This window comes from Nicotiana tabacum, chromosome 22, assembly GCF_000715075.1.
Source record: "Nicotiana tabacum cultivar K326 chromosome 22, ASM71507v2, whole genome shotgun sequence".
Lineage (NCBI taxonomy): Eukaryota > Viridiplantae > Streptophyta > Magnoliopsida > Solanales > Solanaceae > Nicotiana > Nicotiana tabacum.
In genome coordinates, this window is record NC_134101.1 from 50,544,102 (window position 1) to 50,560,687 (window position 16,586).

General features: G+C 41.3%; 1 protein-coding gene across 1 annotated transcript; it reads left to right on the forward strand.

The window, feature by feature from the left end:
- The first annotated feature begins 211 nt into the window (after nt 1-211).
- On the forward strand, nt 212-1,123 carry LOC107798244 (uncharacterized). Its single transcript, XM_016621218.1, has 2 exons — nt 212-571; nt 671-1,123. The coding sequence occupies exons 1-2, from the start codon at nt 212-214 to the stop codon at nt 1,121-1,123; spliced, it is 813 nt and encodes a 270-aa protein (XP_016476704.1).
- Nucleotides 1,124-16,586: the final 15,463 nt, after the last annotated feature.

Here is a 16,586-nt window from a genome sequence, read left to right on the forward strand (position 1 = left end):
GAATATGAAACAAATGCTATCTTACATGAATGCCATGCATAGCCTTATGGTGGTCATCATGCGGGGTGACAAAACAACAGCTAAGGTATTGTAATCGGGTTTCTATTAGCCTAGGGTGTTTAAAGATGCCTATGAGTTCGTGAGGAGATGTGATAGGTGCTAGAGAACAAGAACAATTACGAAAAGGCATGAGATACCATTGCACGGTATTATGGAGGTTGAAATTTTTGATGTTTGGGGAATTGATCTTATGGGTTCGTTTCCCTCGTCCAGTGGGTGTAAGTACATTTTGGTGGCCATTGACTATGTGTCGAAGTGGGTGGAGGCCATATCTATTCCTACCAATGATGCCAAGGTTGTGGTTAAGATTGTGAAAAAGCATATCTTTACAAGATCCGGCACTCCGAGAGTGATGATAATTGATGGGGGCAAACATTTCTGTAACAAGCTCTTGGACAATGTCTTAGCGCAATATGGGGTCAAATATAAAGTTGCAACCGCTTACCACCCTCAGAATAGTGGGCAAGTGGAAGTTTCAAATAGAGAGATAAAGCAGATCCTGGAGAAGACGGTTGGTGCAAGTAGGAAAGATTGAGCTACAAAGCTTGATGATGCTCTATGGGCACACCGGACTTCCTATAAAACTCTAATCGGAACCTCCCCTTACAAGCTGGTTTATGGGAAAGCATGCCATTTACCGGTGGAACTTGAGCACAAGGCTTATTGGGCAATAAAGAAGCTGAACTTTGATGCAGACTTAGCGGGTAGAAAGCGATTGATGCACCTGAACGAGCTTGATGAGTTTTGCTTGCATGCGTATGAGAATGCCAAGTTATATAAAGAAAATACCAAGCGCTGGCATAATAAGCATATTCAGCATTGCGAGTTCGAACTGGGCCAATTGGTTCTCTTGTTCAATTTGAGGTTAAGACTCTTTTCGGGGAAGCTCAAATCGAGATGGTCGGCCCCGTTTGAGGTAGTGAGAGTCACTCCACATGGTGTAATTGAGTTGCGCGTCTTAGGTGGCGAGAGAACGTTCTTAGTGAACGGCCAAAGAGTAAAGCACTATTATGGAGGTGACTTTGATCGTCAGAAGTTGAAGGTGTTACTTGACAATGATTAGACGAGATTCTATGTCGTGCCGCGACGTTAAATCAAGCGCTTGTTGGGAGGCAACCCATCTTTACTGCTTTCTTTTATTTTTATTTTTATCTTATTATTGTTGTAGTTTTTGTTTTTGTTTTGTAGGATTATGAGCATAGGAAGCAAAGCCATTGGAAGAGCACAAAAGTGAGTTAGATGGTGAGAACTAAGTGTGGGATGCCACACAGAGGACCATGCGTGGGGGAAGTCTGACTAGCCGTGAGCCGCTATTGCGCCAGCCTTTGGCCTTTCAGGGAGTTTCTTGTCCACCCTTGTTATTGTTTTGCTTTATTTTTGCATTGGGGACACTACACTCTTTTAAGTGTGGGGTGGGAGAATTCTCTAAAGAAAAAAAAATTTAGTGTTAGAAAATGTTAACTTCTTATTTTTGTTTTTGTAGTTGTGTAGTGTTTTAGTAGCTATAAAAAAAGTAGAAAAAATGGGCTATTCCCGACAATGGATTTCCTAGACAGTTTTCTTGAGGGATTTAAGTCTAAAGAAAAAGGACAAAAATATTTTCGTTGTAGGTAGTATAGTAATTCCCCCTTGATTTTTCTTTGTGTCGCGGTTCTTTTCCAAAGGTTTTGTCTGAACCGGGTGTAGTTAGTTTTATTTTGTTTTAGAGTTGGAGCCATGGTGAGATGAATTGAATTGGAGCAATATCTTTTGACTTTGTTATGCCTTGAGAATAGTGAGTACTTTGGTTGTGACGCTTAGGCTCAGTTTTTGACTCTTGTATAAGTACCTTAAACTGTATAATCTTAAATTTGCTTAACTTCTTTGACTAGAGTGTCTTGATGAATCCAATTCTGAGTGAGTTATGTGCCATGTGTGTGGGAGGTTTGTGTGTTATTCTGTGCATTGCATTTGATGTCTATAACTTGCCCCGTATGTTTGCAAAGCAAAATAGTAGTTTTGTTCAGTCTTGGAAGTGAGATAGGCATTTCTTTGTTGAGCCAGATATATATAGTTTACTCGCCTAATTGTTATGTATCGTAGTTAACCCGTTCGAGCCTATAATCCTATTTCTTTGGCAACCACATTACAAGCCTTACCCATGTGTTTAAATTAACCATCTATTTGAAACTTTTAACCTCTCATGAGCACTTGAATTGTTATGAACTTTGTAGAAGTTAAAGAGTGGGATGGATGGTTTGGCTTTTGAGTGGAAATAATGAAATAAGGATAAATGTGCATTTGTTTTGAAAAATAAAAGTCACTTGAAGTGGAAAAAAATATAGTTGTATTGTTGTGAAAAATATTCCTTAATAGTGGTGACTCTTGATGCAATTGTGCTTAAAGAAGTATGGAGTTAATATACATTGATGTGAAGGTGGAGTTATGGTTTGACATAAGTATGGGGTTAAATGTTAAAGTGTATGTATTAAAGTGCTTAGGGAGGTGTAGTCACTCTTATATCCAAATGTATTCTACCCGACCCGCAGCCTACATTACAACCAATTAAAGTCCTACTTGATCCTAGACTGAATGAGCTCGATTAGTAGAGTAGTACACTACGAGAAAGCCTATGGTGCATATTTTGTGGCATATGAATGTTATTTCTGAGAGTGAGTAAATTCTTTCTATCTTGAGTTCCTAATTGTTCTTAAATTTTATTGTGTGTGGAACTACTCTCTTTTGTTGTATGAGAGCACTTGATTCATAAAGGAAAGGTAATGTCATTGACCTCTATGTTAGAGTAAGTTAATGAGTTGTGAATAATGCATGGTACTTGTGAGTCAAATCTTGAGGTGAAAATGTTACACCCTTGTGCTTAGTCTATTTTAAATATTCTTGGTGTGATGAGTTAGGAGAATTGTGTAAATATATCGTGTCTATATAAAGTGTAGTTTGATTGCTCGAGGACGAGCAACGTTTAAGTGTGGCCTAGTGATGTTTGGCTATAATTCTATATTTTTAGTGCATTAATTACCTTAAATTTTGGTGCTTTAATGCTAAACTACAATATATTTTTGCTTAATTGAGCTTATTTTTTGTGTAGGTACGTTGAAGACGAAATTGGGAGCAAAGTAGAGATTTTATGTGTATTTTATGCACTACAAGAATGACTCGTGATTATTTGATGATGGGAATAATTTTAATGTCATGAGTGGCTCGTGATTATTTGTCGTGATTATTTGATGATGGAGTGATGATTAATATTTGAAAAGCAAATTAAAGGAAGACAAAAAAAAAAGAAACAAGGCAAAAGAAGAGTTGAAAGAAGACAACGTGAAAGGGAAAGATTGGAAACAGAATGAAAAGTTAAGCAAATCAAGAATGAAGCAGTGAAACATGAATTGAAGAAAGAGTTAGGCGACGCAAGCTACTGTGCTCGCTATTGAGCAGGCGACGCAAGCTATTTTGTTCGCGATAGAGCATGTGACACGAGGGAATTTTTGCACGTTAGAGCATGCGACGCGAAGCCTAAAGCGAGGTGATGTGTGCGTTTTGCCTCGCGAGGCGAGGCCCATGGCGAGCGTGTTCCGGATTTTTAAATCCTATTTTGTCTCCTATTTGGTTTTGGACTTGGTTATTTTGTTTGGGTCTCTTCCCTACATATATAAATAGTCATTAAACACCATTTTAGGGGAGTTTTTGCGACCGGAGGCAAGAACATCACGTGGAACCACTCTTGGAGGAGAAAATTATAGAGTTCTTCATCCCTTTATCTTTTCTTTGTAATTTATTAATGCAAAATACTTGGAAAATTATTACTACGAACATGAGTAGCTAAGCACTCTAAGTTCTAGAGTTGTGGTTGACATGAATATTAACGTTTATTAATTACATATTCGCTAATTCGGATTATCATCTTGTGGTTGTTTCTTTAATTCTAGTTTTAACTTGTGAATTGTTGTAGCTACCAATTCACCCTACTATCTATGCTATGCTTAGGAAAGCCGTGTTTAGATTAGAGTAGAATTAGAGAGAGCTTGTTTCTAAACCCGTGGCTCGGGGGACAATTTTGCGGTTAGGATAGGAATATACCTAACAGTCTTGCTTAATTCAATACCATATTATATTCGTTCGTGATAGACTCAATACCATAGGAATATAGGATTGATATATTGTGGGCAGGCGAGTAGTATTGTGGGAACATGGTATTTATATAAGCGATCCGGCTAATTAACAACCATAGATAATCTGGATTAACGAGTGTGATTATTTGAACTTTATAGGATTGATAAATCAATCACAACCCTGGAATTATCATCTCCTTTGAAGTAAAATCTCATCATACGCATTTGCATTCTTGATAAATTAGTTGTTACTTGTTTAATTTCCGCAATAGTAGATTAATAGAAAAATGTCACTCTTAAATAGCTTGGACAATTAATTGATTTTAGTTTGCTTAGTTAACAATCAATCTAAGTCTCTGTGGGTTCGACATCCGACTTTCGAGTCACTTTATTACTTGACGACCACGTATACTTGCGTGTACTTAGGGAACCAACAAATACATCGGAGAATTCCCGGACTACAGGCACTGAATCAATCGCCGGAGTCTCTGCGGTAGTATCCCGAACATAAGCTAGATAAGCCAAATAACCTTTCTCAACCATGTGTCGAGCCTTCATTAAAGAGATGATCTGACTAGGTGTGCTAGCAGACGAACCCTTCCACTCCAATCTAGGCAACTCTGGTATCACCAAGGTAACAGTCTTAGCATGGAAATCAAGGATGGTGTGATATGGAGATAACCAGTCCATGCCCTGGATAACCTCAAAGTCGGTCATATTGAGCAGCAGAAGATCCGCTCTAGTCTCATAACCACAGAATGTAACAATGCAGGACCGATCCACAACAACAGAATCTCCCACCGGAGTGGACACATAAACAGTAGTACCCAAGGACTCACGAGGAACATCCAAGAAATGATCAAACAAAGACGACACATATGAATAGGTAGACCATGGATCAAATAATACTGAAGCATCCCTACCACAGACAGAAATAATACCTATGATCACGATATTTGAGGCCACTGCATCTGGTCTGGCCGAAAAAGCATAGAATCTAGCTGGAGCGCCACCTTCCTAGTCTCCACCTGCCTTGCCTCCACCTCTAGGATGGCCCCTGCCCACCTTCCCTCCACCTATGCGCGGTCGGACGGCTGGTGTGGCTACTGGTGCTGTAATCATGGGCTGCTAACCCTACTACACTGCCTTGCCCCGAAGTCTGGGATAAAATCTCTTCATGTGGCTAGGATCTCCGCACTTGTAATAACCCCTCAGAGCGGTGGACTGCTGCCCTGAGGTCTGACCCTGATGGCCTAAATACCCACTGGAAGAACCCTGGATAGCTGGTGGGCGGTAGGAACTCTCTGGCATGGCGCTGAAATAGGGTCGAACTGGAGCACCCTCATGAGGCAGCGGTATTGAATTTGTAGGCCTGCTCGGCTGACCTCTCCCAAAATGACCTCTGCCCCAAGATGGAGCACCACTGAATCCTCCCAAATGATAGAACTGCTTGTCCCGCGACATCTGCTCTCGGGCCCGCTGATGATAACCCTCAATCCTCCGAGCTATCTCCATAACCAGCTGGTAAGAGGTCCCCATCTTAACCTCTCGGGCCAAAATGGCCTGAATACCGGAGGGTAACCTTGAAACGAACCTCCATACCCTCTCTGTCTTAGTAAGAAGTATCATAAGTGCATGGCGAGACAATTCAGAGTACCTCACCTCATAATCGGTCACTGACATCTGGTCCTGCCGGAGCTGCTCAAACTGAAACTGCAACTCTTCCCTCTAGGAGGGTGGAATATACCTATCCAAGAAAAGACGTGTAAACTGATCCCAAGTCATGGGAGGAGAACCCGTTTGTCTGCCGAGAAGATGTGACTGCCACCATCTACGGGCCTTGCTTTCTAGGTGGAAAGTAGTGAAATCCACCCCGTGGGACTCTAATATACTCATGTTATGCAGTCTGTCCCTACACCGATCAATGAAGTCTTGGGGATCCTCATGTCGCTCACCCCGGAAGACAGGAGGGTGTAGCCTAGTCCATCTGTCCAGTAGCTTCTACGGCTCACCAGCCGTAGCTGGTCTGGGCTCAGGTATCGTTGTTGCCACTGGCTGGGCTCCGCCCACGGGTAGTGTGCCCGGGGTATGATATACAGTAGCTGCATGCCAGGTGCCTGAGTAGTAGGGGTCTATGCTCCCCCTCCCACCTGAGATGTGGCTGGGTCTGCTGGAAATAAACTAGCATGGGTCATAGTATCCATGAACCGTAGCATACGGCCTATAACCTCCTGAAATCCTGGTGTGGATGAAATCCATCGTGGCTGGCTCTGCTATAGGCAACTCGCTCTACTTCTCGATAATAGGATCCTCTGCTGGATCTGTTGGTGGTATAGATGGGGCCACTCTAGGACGTCCTCGTCCCCTACCTCGGGCTGGAGCACTCCCCCGGCCTCTACCTCGGCCTCTGGCAACAGGGGAAGTAGCTCCTCCCGGGTCTGGAACATCCGTTTTGCGCGTTCTCACCATATGTGAGAGAATAAGAGAAATACACTTAGTATAACATCAACTGCACGATAGGAGATAAAGAAAAAGTAGTTTCCTAACACCCTATATCCTCTCAAAGATAAGTACAGACGTCTCCGCACCGATCCACAAGACTCTATTAGGCATGCTCATAACTTGTGAGACCTATGTAAACCTAGTGCTCTGATGCCATATTGTCACAACCCAATTCCTCTTATAGGCCGTGATGGCGCCCAACATTACCACTAGGCAAGCCAACTGGGAACTAACTCTATGATCCTCTCTTTTAAAGATTTGAAAAAGTTTATTTCTTTATTTTTGTTTATGCATAAATAAGAAGTAAGAGTCTAATATAAATACAAGATCAAAATTTTCAAGCAAGTGAGATAAATAAAATAACCCAAAACCATCAAGTGTCTACTAGCATAAATCTCCAAGACCTGGTGTCACAAGTGTATGAGATACTAGTAGAATATACAAAAAGGAACTACCATACTGTCTGAGATGAAATAGACAGAAAAAAAAAGCAAAAGAAAGACTTCGGCTGCTGCAGAACAGGCTCGGAAGGCAGCTCACTGCAAAGTCTCGTAGTAGTCAAGGATGCTAGCCGGACTGATATCCAGATGTACCTGCCTCAGATCCTGCACATTTAGTGCAGAAGTGTAGCATGAGTACATAAACAACATGTACCTAGTAAGTATCTAGTCTAACCTCAAAGAAGTAGTGACTAGGGGTCGAGTTCGACACTTACTATGGGCCAACAATAAGATATATAAAATTATAATTAAACATGGGTTATGTAAATGACAATAGAACTCAGAAGCAAGTAATAAATAAATAAATAATCCTTTCACCGATAATAAGTACCAAATCAATTTTCCTCATTTAACCATTTAACCTCTCAAGCCAATGAAATAATATCAATTATAATTGGGCTCCCAGTATTAATACGCACGAATTATGCCGAGGACGTACGTCCCGATCCCAAAATACATATACATATACTGTGTGCATTGCCGAGGGTCGAACGACACGAACCATAGATGCATCTATTAACCTGCCGAGGTGAATGGCCCGCTCCGATGAGAGTAGTGAAAATTTACCCCGCTCGCGGAATATACTTGCGATGCGGTTGAACATTGATTTCTTAATTTATCATAGTATCCCTCAACTCTTTCCAAAACAAGAAATTCAACTGGAAACTTTTAAAATATTGAAATCCTCAACCTCCGCTCAATTCAAGACAATTAGTAAGCATAATCAATTTACGTTGTCAACAAAGCATGGTGTAAACCTAAGCTACCCGGACATAAGCATAATTAGTAGCTACGTACGGACTCTCATTACCTCGTGCGTATGTAGCTCACACAAATAGAAGCACATATTAATTAAATTCACCTATGGGGTTAATTCCCTCTTAGAAGGTTAGAAAATAGACTTACCTCGTCTCAAAGCCTACTTTTCGGTCCAAGATTATGCTTAAACCCTCAATTCGGTGCCAAACGACTTGAAACTAGTCAAATGTTATATATAACAGTAAATACATGCTCAAAAGTTCATATCCTAATTATTAAAGTGATTACCCAACCCCAATTGAAGAATTCCTAAACTTTACCCCCGGCCCACGTGCCCGGATTTCGGATATATTCGGAGGAAATCGTCACCCATAACCTTAAGAACTCAAACATACAATTTTCATCCCATTCCATAACCATCTTCGTGGTTAAAATCTCATTTTTATCAAAACCTAGATTTTTTTCATTTAAACCCATGTTTTCCACAAATTTATATGATAAAATCTGCACATAGTCTATGTATTAAACTCATATTAGGTAGAAATTACTTACCCTAAATAGCTAGGTTGAAATCCCCATTTTGGAAGCTCCAAAAATCGCCCAAGAGTACAATAAAAGAACCAAAAAATGGCTAAGTCCCGATTTTTAAAACTCTGTGCCCAGCTCTCCTCTTCTTCGCGAACGCGGAACAGGCCTCGCATTCCCTAAGACAATCGGTCCAGGCTCAGGAAAACTTGGCCTGCACGAAAGCGATAGGGGACTCGCGAACGCGAAGGCTTACCAGCCATGCCCTACGCGAACGCGAGGGTACATTCGCGAACGCGAAGAGCAATGACACCGACCCCTCCCCCCCATGTCCCTTCCTTCTATGCGAATGCGTGGGGGACTTCGCGAATGCGAAGGGCTAATTGCCCCACTGCCCAAATCCTTCTTCGCAAATGCGAAGAAGGAAACCAGAACAGGAAAAAATCTGGTTTCTTTAACTTGGCTCCTGGTGGTCCGAAACACACCCGAGCCCCTCGGGACCCCGTACAAACACACCAACAGGTCTATAAATATAATGCAGACCTGATCGAACTCTCGGAGCACGTAAAACAACAACAAAATCAAGAATCATACCCCAAAACAAAATTGAATAAAGTTTTGAACTCCAAGTTTCCAAATCGCTCCGAAAGTGCCGAATCATACTTAGACTACTCGGAATGACCCAAAATTTTACGTGAAAGTCTTAAATAAATATATGGAATCATTCCTAGGCTCGGAATCCGAAACGGACCTCGATTACTCCAAAACCTACTCCAAACCAATTTTTAAAAACTTTAAAACCTTCAAAGAGCCAACTTTCACTATTGGGCGCAGAAACACTTTCGGGTCATCCAAAACTCGATCCGAACATACACCCAAGTACAAAATTATCATACGAACCTATTGGAATTGTAAAATCCCGATTCTGAGGTCGTTTACTCAAAATGTTGACCGAAGTCAAACTTAGCCTTTTTGAAGCCAACTAAGGAACCAAGTGTTCCAATTTCAACCCGAACCCTTCCAAATCCCGAACTAACCATTCTCGCAAGTTATAAAACAGTAAAAGCACATACATGGAGCCTTATTTAGGGGAACAAGGTTCTAAAAAGTAAAATGACCGGTCGGGTCGTTACAGTTGTCCTTCTTACGAGTCTCAAAAAAGATAGTTGCCATATTTGGTGAATTACCATCTTTCCCTCCCTTCACATGAAAATAAACAAGTCAAAGAAATCCATTTAACAAGGATAAGGTTTCTTAATAGTTTTCAAGATTTACTCACCAATTCATAAATGATCTCTCTAATTGGCTTGCTACCCGTACGATGAGGCATACTCAACTTAGACCTATTGACCTAGTTTCTTGCACTTTTTTCCTAAATTTAGAACACATTGAAAAATTTATGGTTAGCCACTTAATATAATAAGATGTTAATAAATAGCTATGAAATCATACCTTAAATGTTTCAGTTAAAAATTGCTCCTTGACAAGCCATTCCCAATCACTTTTGTCTACCCCATTTGGTACATCCTTTAGAGCATCATGAAATGGCTTAGACTTAATATTATTGTGCAGCGATCCTCTACAATTGTTCCATAACTTTCTCATATGTTTCAAAACATGATCTCGTTGATCATTCATGTCATCACTGTCAAATTTGTCCTATAATATTCACAAGTATCAGTAAACATAGAGCTTATCTTGGAAACTAGAAAATAAAAATCTAACCATTCGTGTGTATCAAAAGAGATGATAAATAGCTTATAAAGGTTATTACACGAGTTCTAATTGATAGAGAGGGTAGATTCTTTAAAGAAAATAGTGAATAGATCATGATTTTATATTTAGTTCTATTTAACAGGCAAAAGAAGGAAACTTATGTTTAAATGTACTTGCAATAGTCAAAATGAGAGGTTAGACGAATTTGGAGCAGAAAATATGCATGCTCCTATTAACCACTTTGCACTGTTGCCTTATTTTTTAACTTTTAATAAGCAAAAGGTTTACTAATATGTTTTGGTGTTTCAAATGTATGATGTTGGATGGTTCTTGAGATTGATGGTAATATTATTGCTAGAAAAGTTTCCAGTCATACTATGGATGATGGAGTACCCTTGTCTTAATAGGTAAGCAACACATTCTTTCGATTGCCAAATCATACTCTAACTGTGGTACAATTCTCTCATATGTAGAATTGTTTTACCTTTCCTTGACTTCATATAAAAGTCCGTCAGAATTTCATATGTGTAACGACCCGACCTGTCGTTTTAAGAGTACTAGACCTGAACCCCTATTTATTTCTCCCTCTATTTCATTTTGTAGTTACATGACTTGCTTGGGGGGATTTATTTTTGGTTTTGGAGTGAAATGGGACACATAGTCCCTAAGTTGGGAGTTTAAGTTCTAGGAATTTATCATAGTTCGAATTGTATGAAGACGACTTTGGATCAGAATTTTGACGGTTCCAATAGCTCCGTAGGGTAATTTTGGTCTTAGGAGCGTGTTCGGATGTTGAATTGAAGGTCCGTAGGTCATTTTAGCATCAAATGGCGGAGGTGGATGAATTGGGTAATTTTTGGGAAGTTTGACCGGGAGTGAACTTTTTGATATCGGGGTCGAATTCTGATTCCAGAAGTTGGAGTAGGTCCTAATGTCAATTATGACTTGTGTGCACAATTTGAGATCAATCGGACTTGATTTGATAGGTTTCGGCGTCGGATGTAGGAGTTTGAAATTTTAAAGTTCATTAGGCTTGAATCAATGTGCAATTCATATTCTAATAGTTGTTTGATGTGATCTAAAGGCTCTACTAAGTCCATATGATGTTTTAAGACTTGTTGGTAAGTTTGGTTGAGGTCCTGGGGGCCTCAGGTGGATTCCAGATGGTTAGCGGATCAAATTTGGACTTGTGAGAATGGCTGAAGGAACCAGCTCTGGTGTAATCGCACCTGCATAAGATTGACCGCAGGTGCGAGCACGGAGAAGCGAGCAATTATCCGCAGATGCGGGGCTGGGGGAAGTGGCCAGTGGTCGTAGATGCGACGTGAAGACAGCAGCAGCGGAGCCACTTCTACGGAAGGGTGATCGCAGAAGCGGAGTGAGTGATGGAGATGGGGTGGCCAAGGTTTCCACAGAAGCGGACGAGGGACCGCAGAAGCGCTTCCTCAGATGCAGATGTTAGTGCACAGGTGCGGAATCTGGGAGTTTAAGTGTGCTCCGCAAATGCGGAGACTTCACCGCAAAAGCGAAAAGGCTGGGCAGATTATATTAATTCGAGGGTTCAAGATTTTTATCATCTTTGGACATTTTGATCTCAGGTTTTGGCGATTCTTGAGTGCATTTTTGAGGGATTTCTTGAGGTAAGTCTTTTGTACTAATTTTTGATCAATAACATTGTTTCCCAATTGATTTTCCCACCTAGATTGTGTGTATTTAAGGTAGAATTTGGGAGTTTGAGGCTAGGGATTTGGAGAGTTTAATTTGGGAATTTGAGTGGCGACTTCGTGTCGTATTTTGGTAAATTTGGTATGGGTGAACTCGATAACGAATGTGTATTCGTATTTTGTGACTTTTATCCGATTCTGAGATGTGGGCCCGGATCGACTTTTTTGGGACGATTTTTCGATTCTTTGCTAAAGTCATAGATTTATAATTTAAATTAATTTATTGTAGTTATATTCATGGTATGTAATTGCTTTTAGCTAGATTTGGGCCATTCGGAGTCGGATAAAGGCATCCTTATCGATTGATTGAGCGAGATTTGAGGTAAGTGACTTGTCTAACATTGCGTGGGGGTAATTCCCTTAGGATTTCGTACTGTTGTAACAATTTATGATATGTGTGCACCGTGTACGCGAGGTGACGATTGCGTACACGGGCTAATTGTGGAAAATTTCGGTTCTTGCTGAGTACACTTCTTTTAAATTCCTTAACCGAGTTGCCTTAGCATGTGTAACTGTCATGTTTAGCCTAGTATCGCATGTCTTCGTGTCTTAACCTTACTTGAAATTCGTGCAACATGCTTAGTTGAATTACCTGTTTCCTTGATTATTTTATCCGGTCTTTAAGTGTAGGATTCCTTGCCGTAAATTTGTGGTTCCATAATTTATGAATTACATATTTACTTTTAGGACTACGAGGCGGTACCTTGGGAGATCCCCCTACTTGCATATTTACTTTTGGGCCTATGAGGTGGTACCTCGAGAGATACCCCTGTCATACATATTTACTTTTGGGACTACGAGACGGACGGTACCTCGGGAGATCCCCCTTTTGAGCATTTACATTTGGGTTTACGAGACGATACCTCGGGAGTGCCCTTGCTGTTTTCCTCTATTTGTTGTGCTGTTACTTTTCTGTAATTTCTCGTTGTTCATTTCTCACTCACTTCATTGTATTATTATATTTTCTGCCTCATTTCCATTTATTCTAGTAGGGCCCTGACCTGACCTCGTCACTACTCTACCGAGGTTAGGCTTGGTACTTATTGGGTACCATTATGGTGTACTCATACTACACTTCTTCACATCCTTTTGTGTAGATCCGGGTTCTTCTTACCAGACCGGATACCAGTGAGCTGGACCGTACGTGGAGACTTCAAGGTATATCTTCCAGCATCCACAGACCTCAGAGTCCCCCTCTATCCTTATTATGTTGTCTTCCTTATTCTCTTAGACTCTGATGTATAGAGACATTTAATATTTTTCTTAGAAGCTTGTGACTTATTTCTACTAGGTTTTGGGAGTTGTAATTATTTAAATCGCAGTTTCTATTTATATATATCATGTGTTGAGATTGGAGTTCAGTTTATTATTCAGTTATTCCGCAAATTGTTAGGCTTACCTAGTCTTAGATATTAGGTGCCATCACGATATCCTACGGAGGGAAATTGGTTTCGTGACAAGTTGGTATCAGAGATCTAGGTTCATAGTGTTATGAGTCACAAACAGGTTTAGTAGAGTCTCGCAGATCGGTACAGAGACATCTCTACTTATATTCGGGAGGCTATGCAACTATTAAGAAAAGATTCACTTCTTTGATTCCTTATCGTGCGAGATTTTGACTTTGGATTCTAAATTTTGGTCTTTCTATTCACTCACAGATGGTGAGGACATGTACAGCTGGATCAGATGTTGTCATAACCCAAACCGATGGGCCGCGATGGGCACCCGGTACCTTACTCAACCAAGTACCAACATAACGTATCTTTTCATATCATACTATCATAGATAACTGAGCCGGAGAGGATGCCATGAGATAAGTAGAATACATTATGAAATACCAACTTATACATAAGCCATACAAACCTATAAGACCAAAATAACCACTCGTACACTGAACATAGGCCGACAAGGCCATACAATCTTTTACATACATGACATCTGTCCACAAGCCTCTAAGAATACATAATTGTTACAAAGGTTGGGACAGAGCCCCGCCATACCAAAAAATACACGTCTAAATCATACTGACCAAACAAGCAATTCCAGAGCAAATGGAGCGCACCAACATCTTCCGCTGAGCTGATAGCCTACTTGGAGGACTCTCGACCTGTCTATCGGGACCTGCGGGTATGAAACGCAATGTCCCTAGGAAAAAAGGGACGTTAGTATAAATAATGTACCAAGTATGTAAGGCAATAGATTGAAACCTGAAATTAAACTGATAATATTTAACTGAAAGTAATTGGGAGTCAAAGATAATTTGAAGATATGCTCACATGTTGATACTGACTCAACTCTCTCAATATAGTAAGTAAAATAGTTGTCCGGCCTTATAAGGCTCAGTATATATAACTGCTCTGCCGTAGTAGGCTCGCTCATAGGCACTCGACCATACTAGGCTCTGTATCTCGGCTAACTGGGCTCCCTCGTAGGCGTTCGTCCACAATAGGCTCGGTATATAACTTACCATCTGATCAGAAGTTGCCCAATAGGGGCCTACTCATCAATTATAGCTCGATGGTAATGAAAATACTGTAATACTATATATATAGTCTCTCTTCTCTCTTGACTGGAAGAAGACAATACTCAATTAAATATGAAGTCCCGATAAGGAGAATACTGTAATTTATGAGACTAGGATAATGTATATAAATTCGGGAGTATGAACTTCTCTTTATGCCTCGTTATCAAACACATGTAATTATGATATCATGTTAAAATGAAGGAAAGGTTTATCCTTAACATACCCGAGTTGATTCTCTTGACAATCCCTCTAACACACGTTAATTGCGACAAAACACGTGACAGCAGGATCGGAGTAGGGAAAAATTCGTATGATATTCTTGAGAAAGATTGCACCGTACTCCCTTATAATTGCAAAATCTCGCGTTGTTTTGAATTGTTGAAGATCTTGTCTTGCTTATGTGACTTACATTTGTAACACACAAACATTCACGTTGCACTTGTAGGGGTTTATAAGAATTCCCTTGAGAATTCCATCCGCTCTAGCAAGCCTAAGTATTTCCTTCTTAAATGATATATGACCATCTATTATCTTTACAAACATAGAAAGCAAGAGAACACATTACTAACAAACTTTCAAACTAATAAGAAGTCTAAAGGGTCATGAAGTAGTCATATGACCCTTGCTAACGTTACCACTCTCCAAATTTGCCACCTTGTATGTGACTTTAAGAGTCACCATTCCTTAATGCAAGGCTGCCACGTTGATTGTTATCCATTCCCAATAATTAACCACCAATCATCTTAATTAAGTGTTAATCTTCCACTAAAATTAATAATTACCCGCTTATCCACATAATTAAGAATTATTCCAAATTACTTAAAATACTACTTATTTTTATCACACCTTATACACCTTACTATCATGGTCATGTGGTACCTTGTATGGCACTAGTCCATAAATACAGAGGAGCCAGAGCCGGGGTAGAGACCGAGGACGTCCACGTGGTGCAGCCAGAGCACCCGCACGAGCTGCTACAAAGGAGCCACCAGTAGCTCCTGTTGGAGGGAAGGCACCTGAGATGCCTGTTATTATACCAGCCCTCCAGGAGACTCTAGCCCAGTTTCTGAGCATGTTCAACACCTTGGCTCAGGCCGGATTGATACCACTTGCTCCTGCCACATCTGAGGTCGGGGGAGGAGCAAAGACTTCCGCCGTCGATACTCTAGAGCAGCGGGTTTAGGTCGACCAGGTTCCAAATATCATACCGATGCAGCTGATAACTCCAGTTCAGCCCGAGGCTAGGGCAACAGTTTTTGAGGCGGAGCAGCTCAGTCTCGAGAGGTACAAGAAGTACCACCCTCCTACTTTCAGTGGCTTGGCGTCAGAGGATGCCCAGGTCTTTGTTGAAGAGTTCCACCGTATCCTCCATACTATAGGTGTTACAGAGACTAGTGGGATTTCTTTCACTGCGTTCCAGCTTAAAGGAGCGGCCTATCAGTTCTCAGATATGTTCTTGAGGGAGTATGTTCCCCAGAGTCTCAGAGATGCATGGCGTGTAGAGTTTGCGCAGTTGCGCCAAGGTTTTATGATCGTGTTAGAGTATGCGGTCCGATTTAGTGATTTGGCTAGGCATGCGCCAGCCTTGGTTGCTACTATCCAGGAGTGGGTTTGTCAGTTTATTGAGGGGCTCAACCCCAGTATCAAATTGAGCATGGCCTGATAGTTAGAGATGGATATTGTGTACCAGCAGGTAGTGGGGATTGCTAGGAGGTTGGAGGGTATGCTGACTCGGGATAAAGAGGAGAGAAAGGCCAAAAGGTCTCGAGAGTCTGGCACTTATAGTGGTACTCGTACCCCAGTGACAACTCATTAGGGCATGGGTTATATGGGTCGCTTTGTTCATTCAACACCTCCAGCCGCCAGCGGTGCTCCGGCCACTCCTAGGCCCCAAGATCCTTATTATGCACCGCCAGTGTCTAGCGTACCTCCTATACGGGGTGCTTTCAGTGGTCAGTCCAGTCGATCAGGCCCAAGCCAATCGTAGCAGCCATGTCCTCCGAGAGCTTATTTTGAGTGTGGTGACACTCGTCATGTGGCGAGGGATTGCCCCAGACTCAGGAGGGGTGCACCTTCACAGATTTCTCAGGCACTGCGTACTCTACCGGGTCCCCAGGCTATGGTTACAACACCAGCTACCACCACACCTACACAGCAAGCTAGAGGTGGA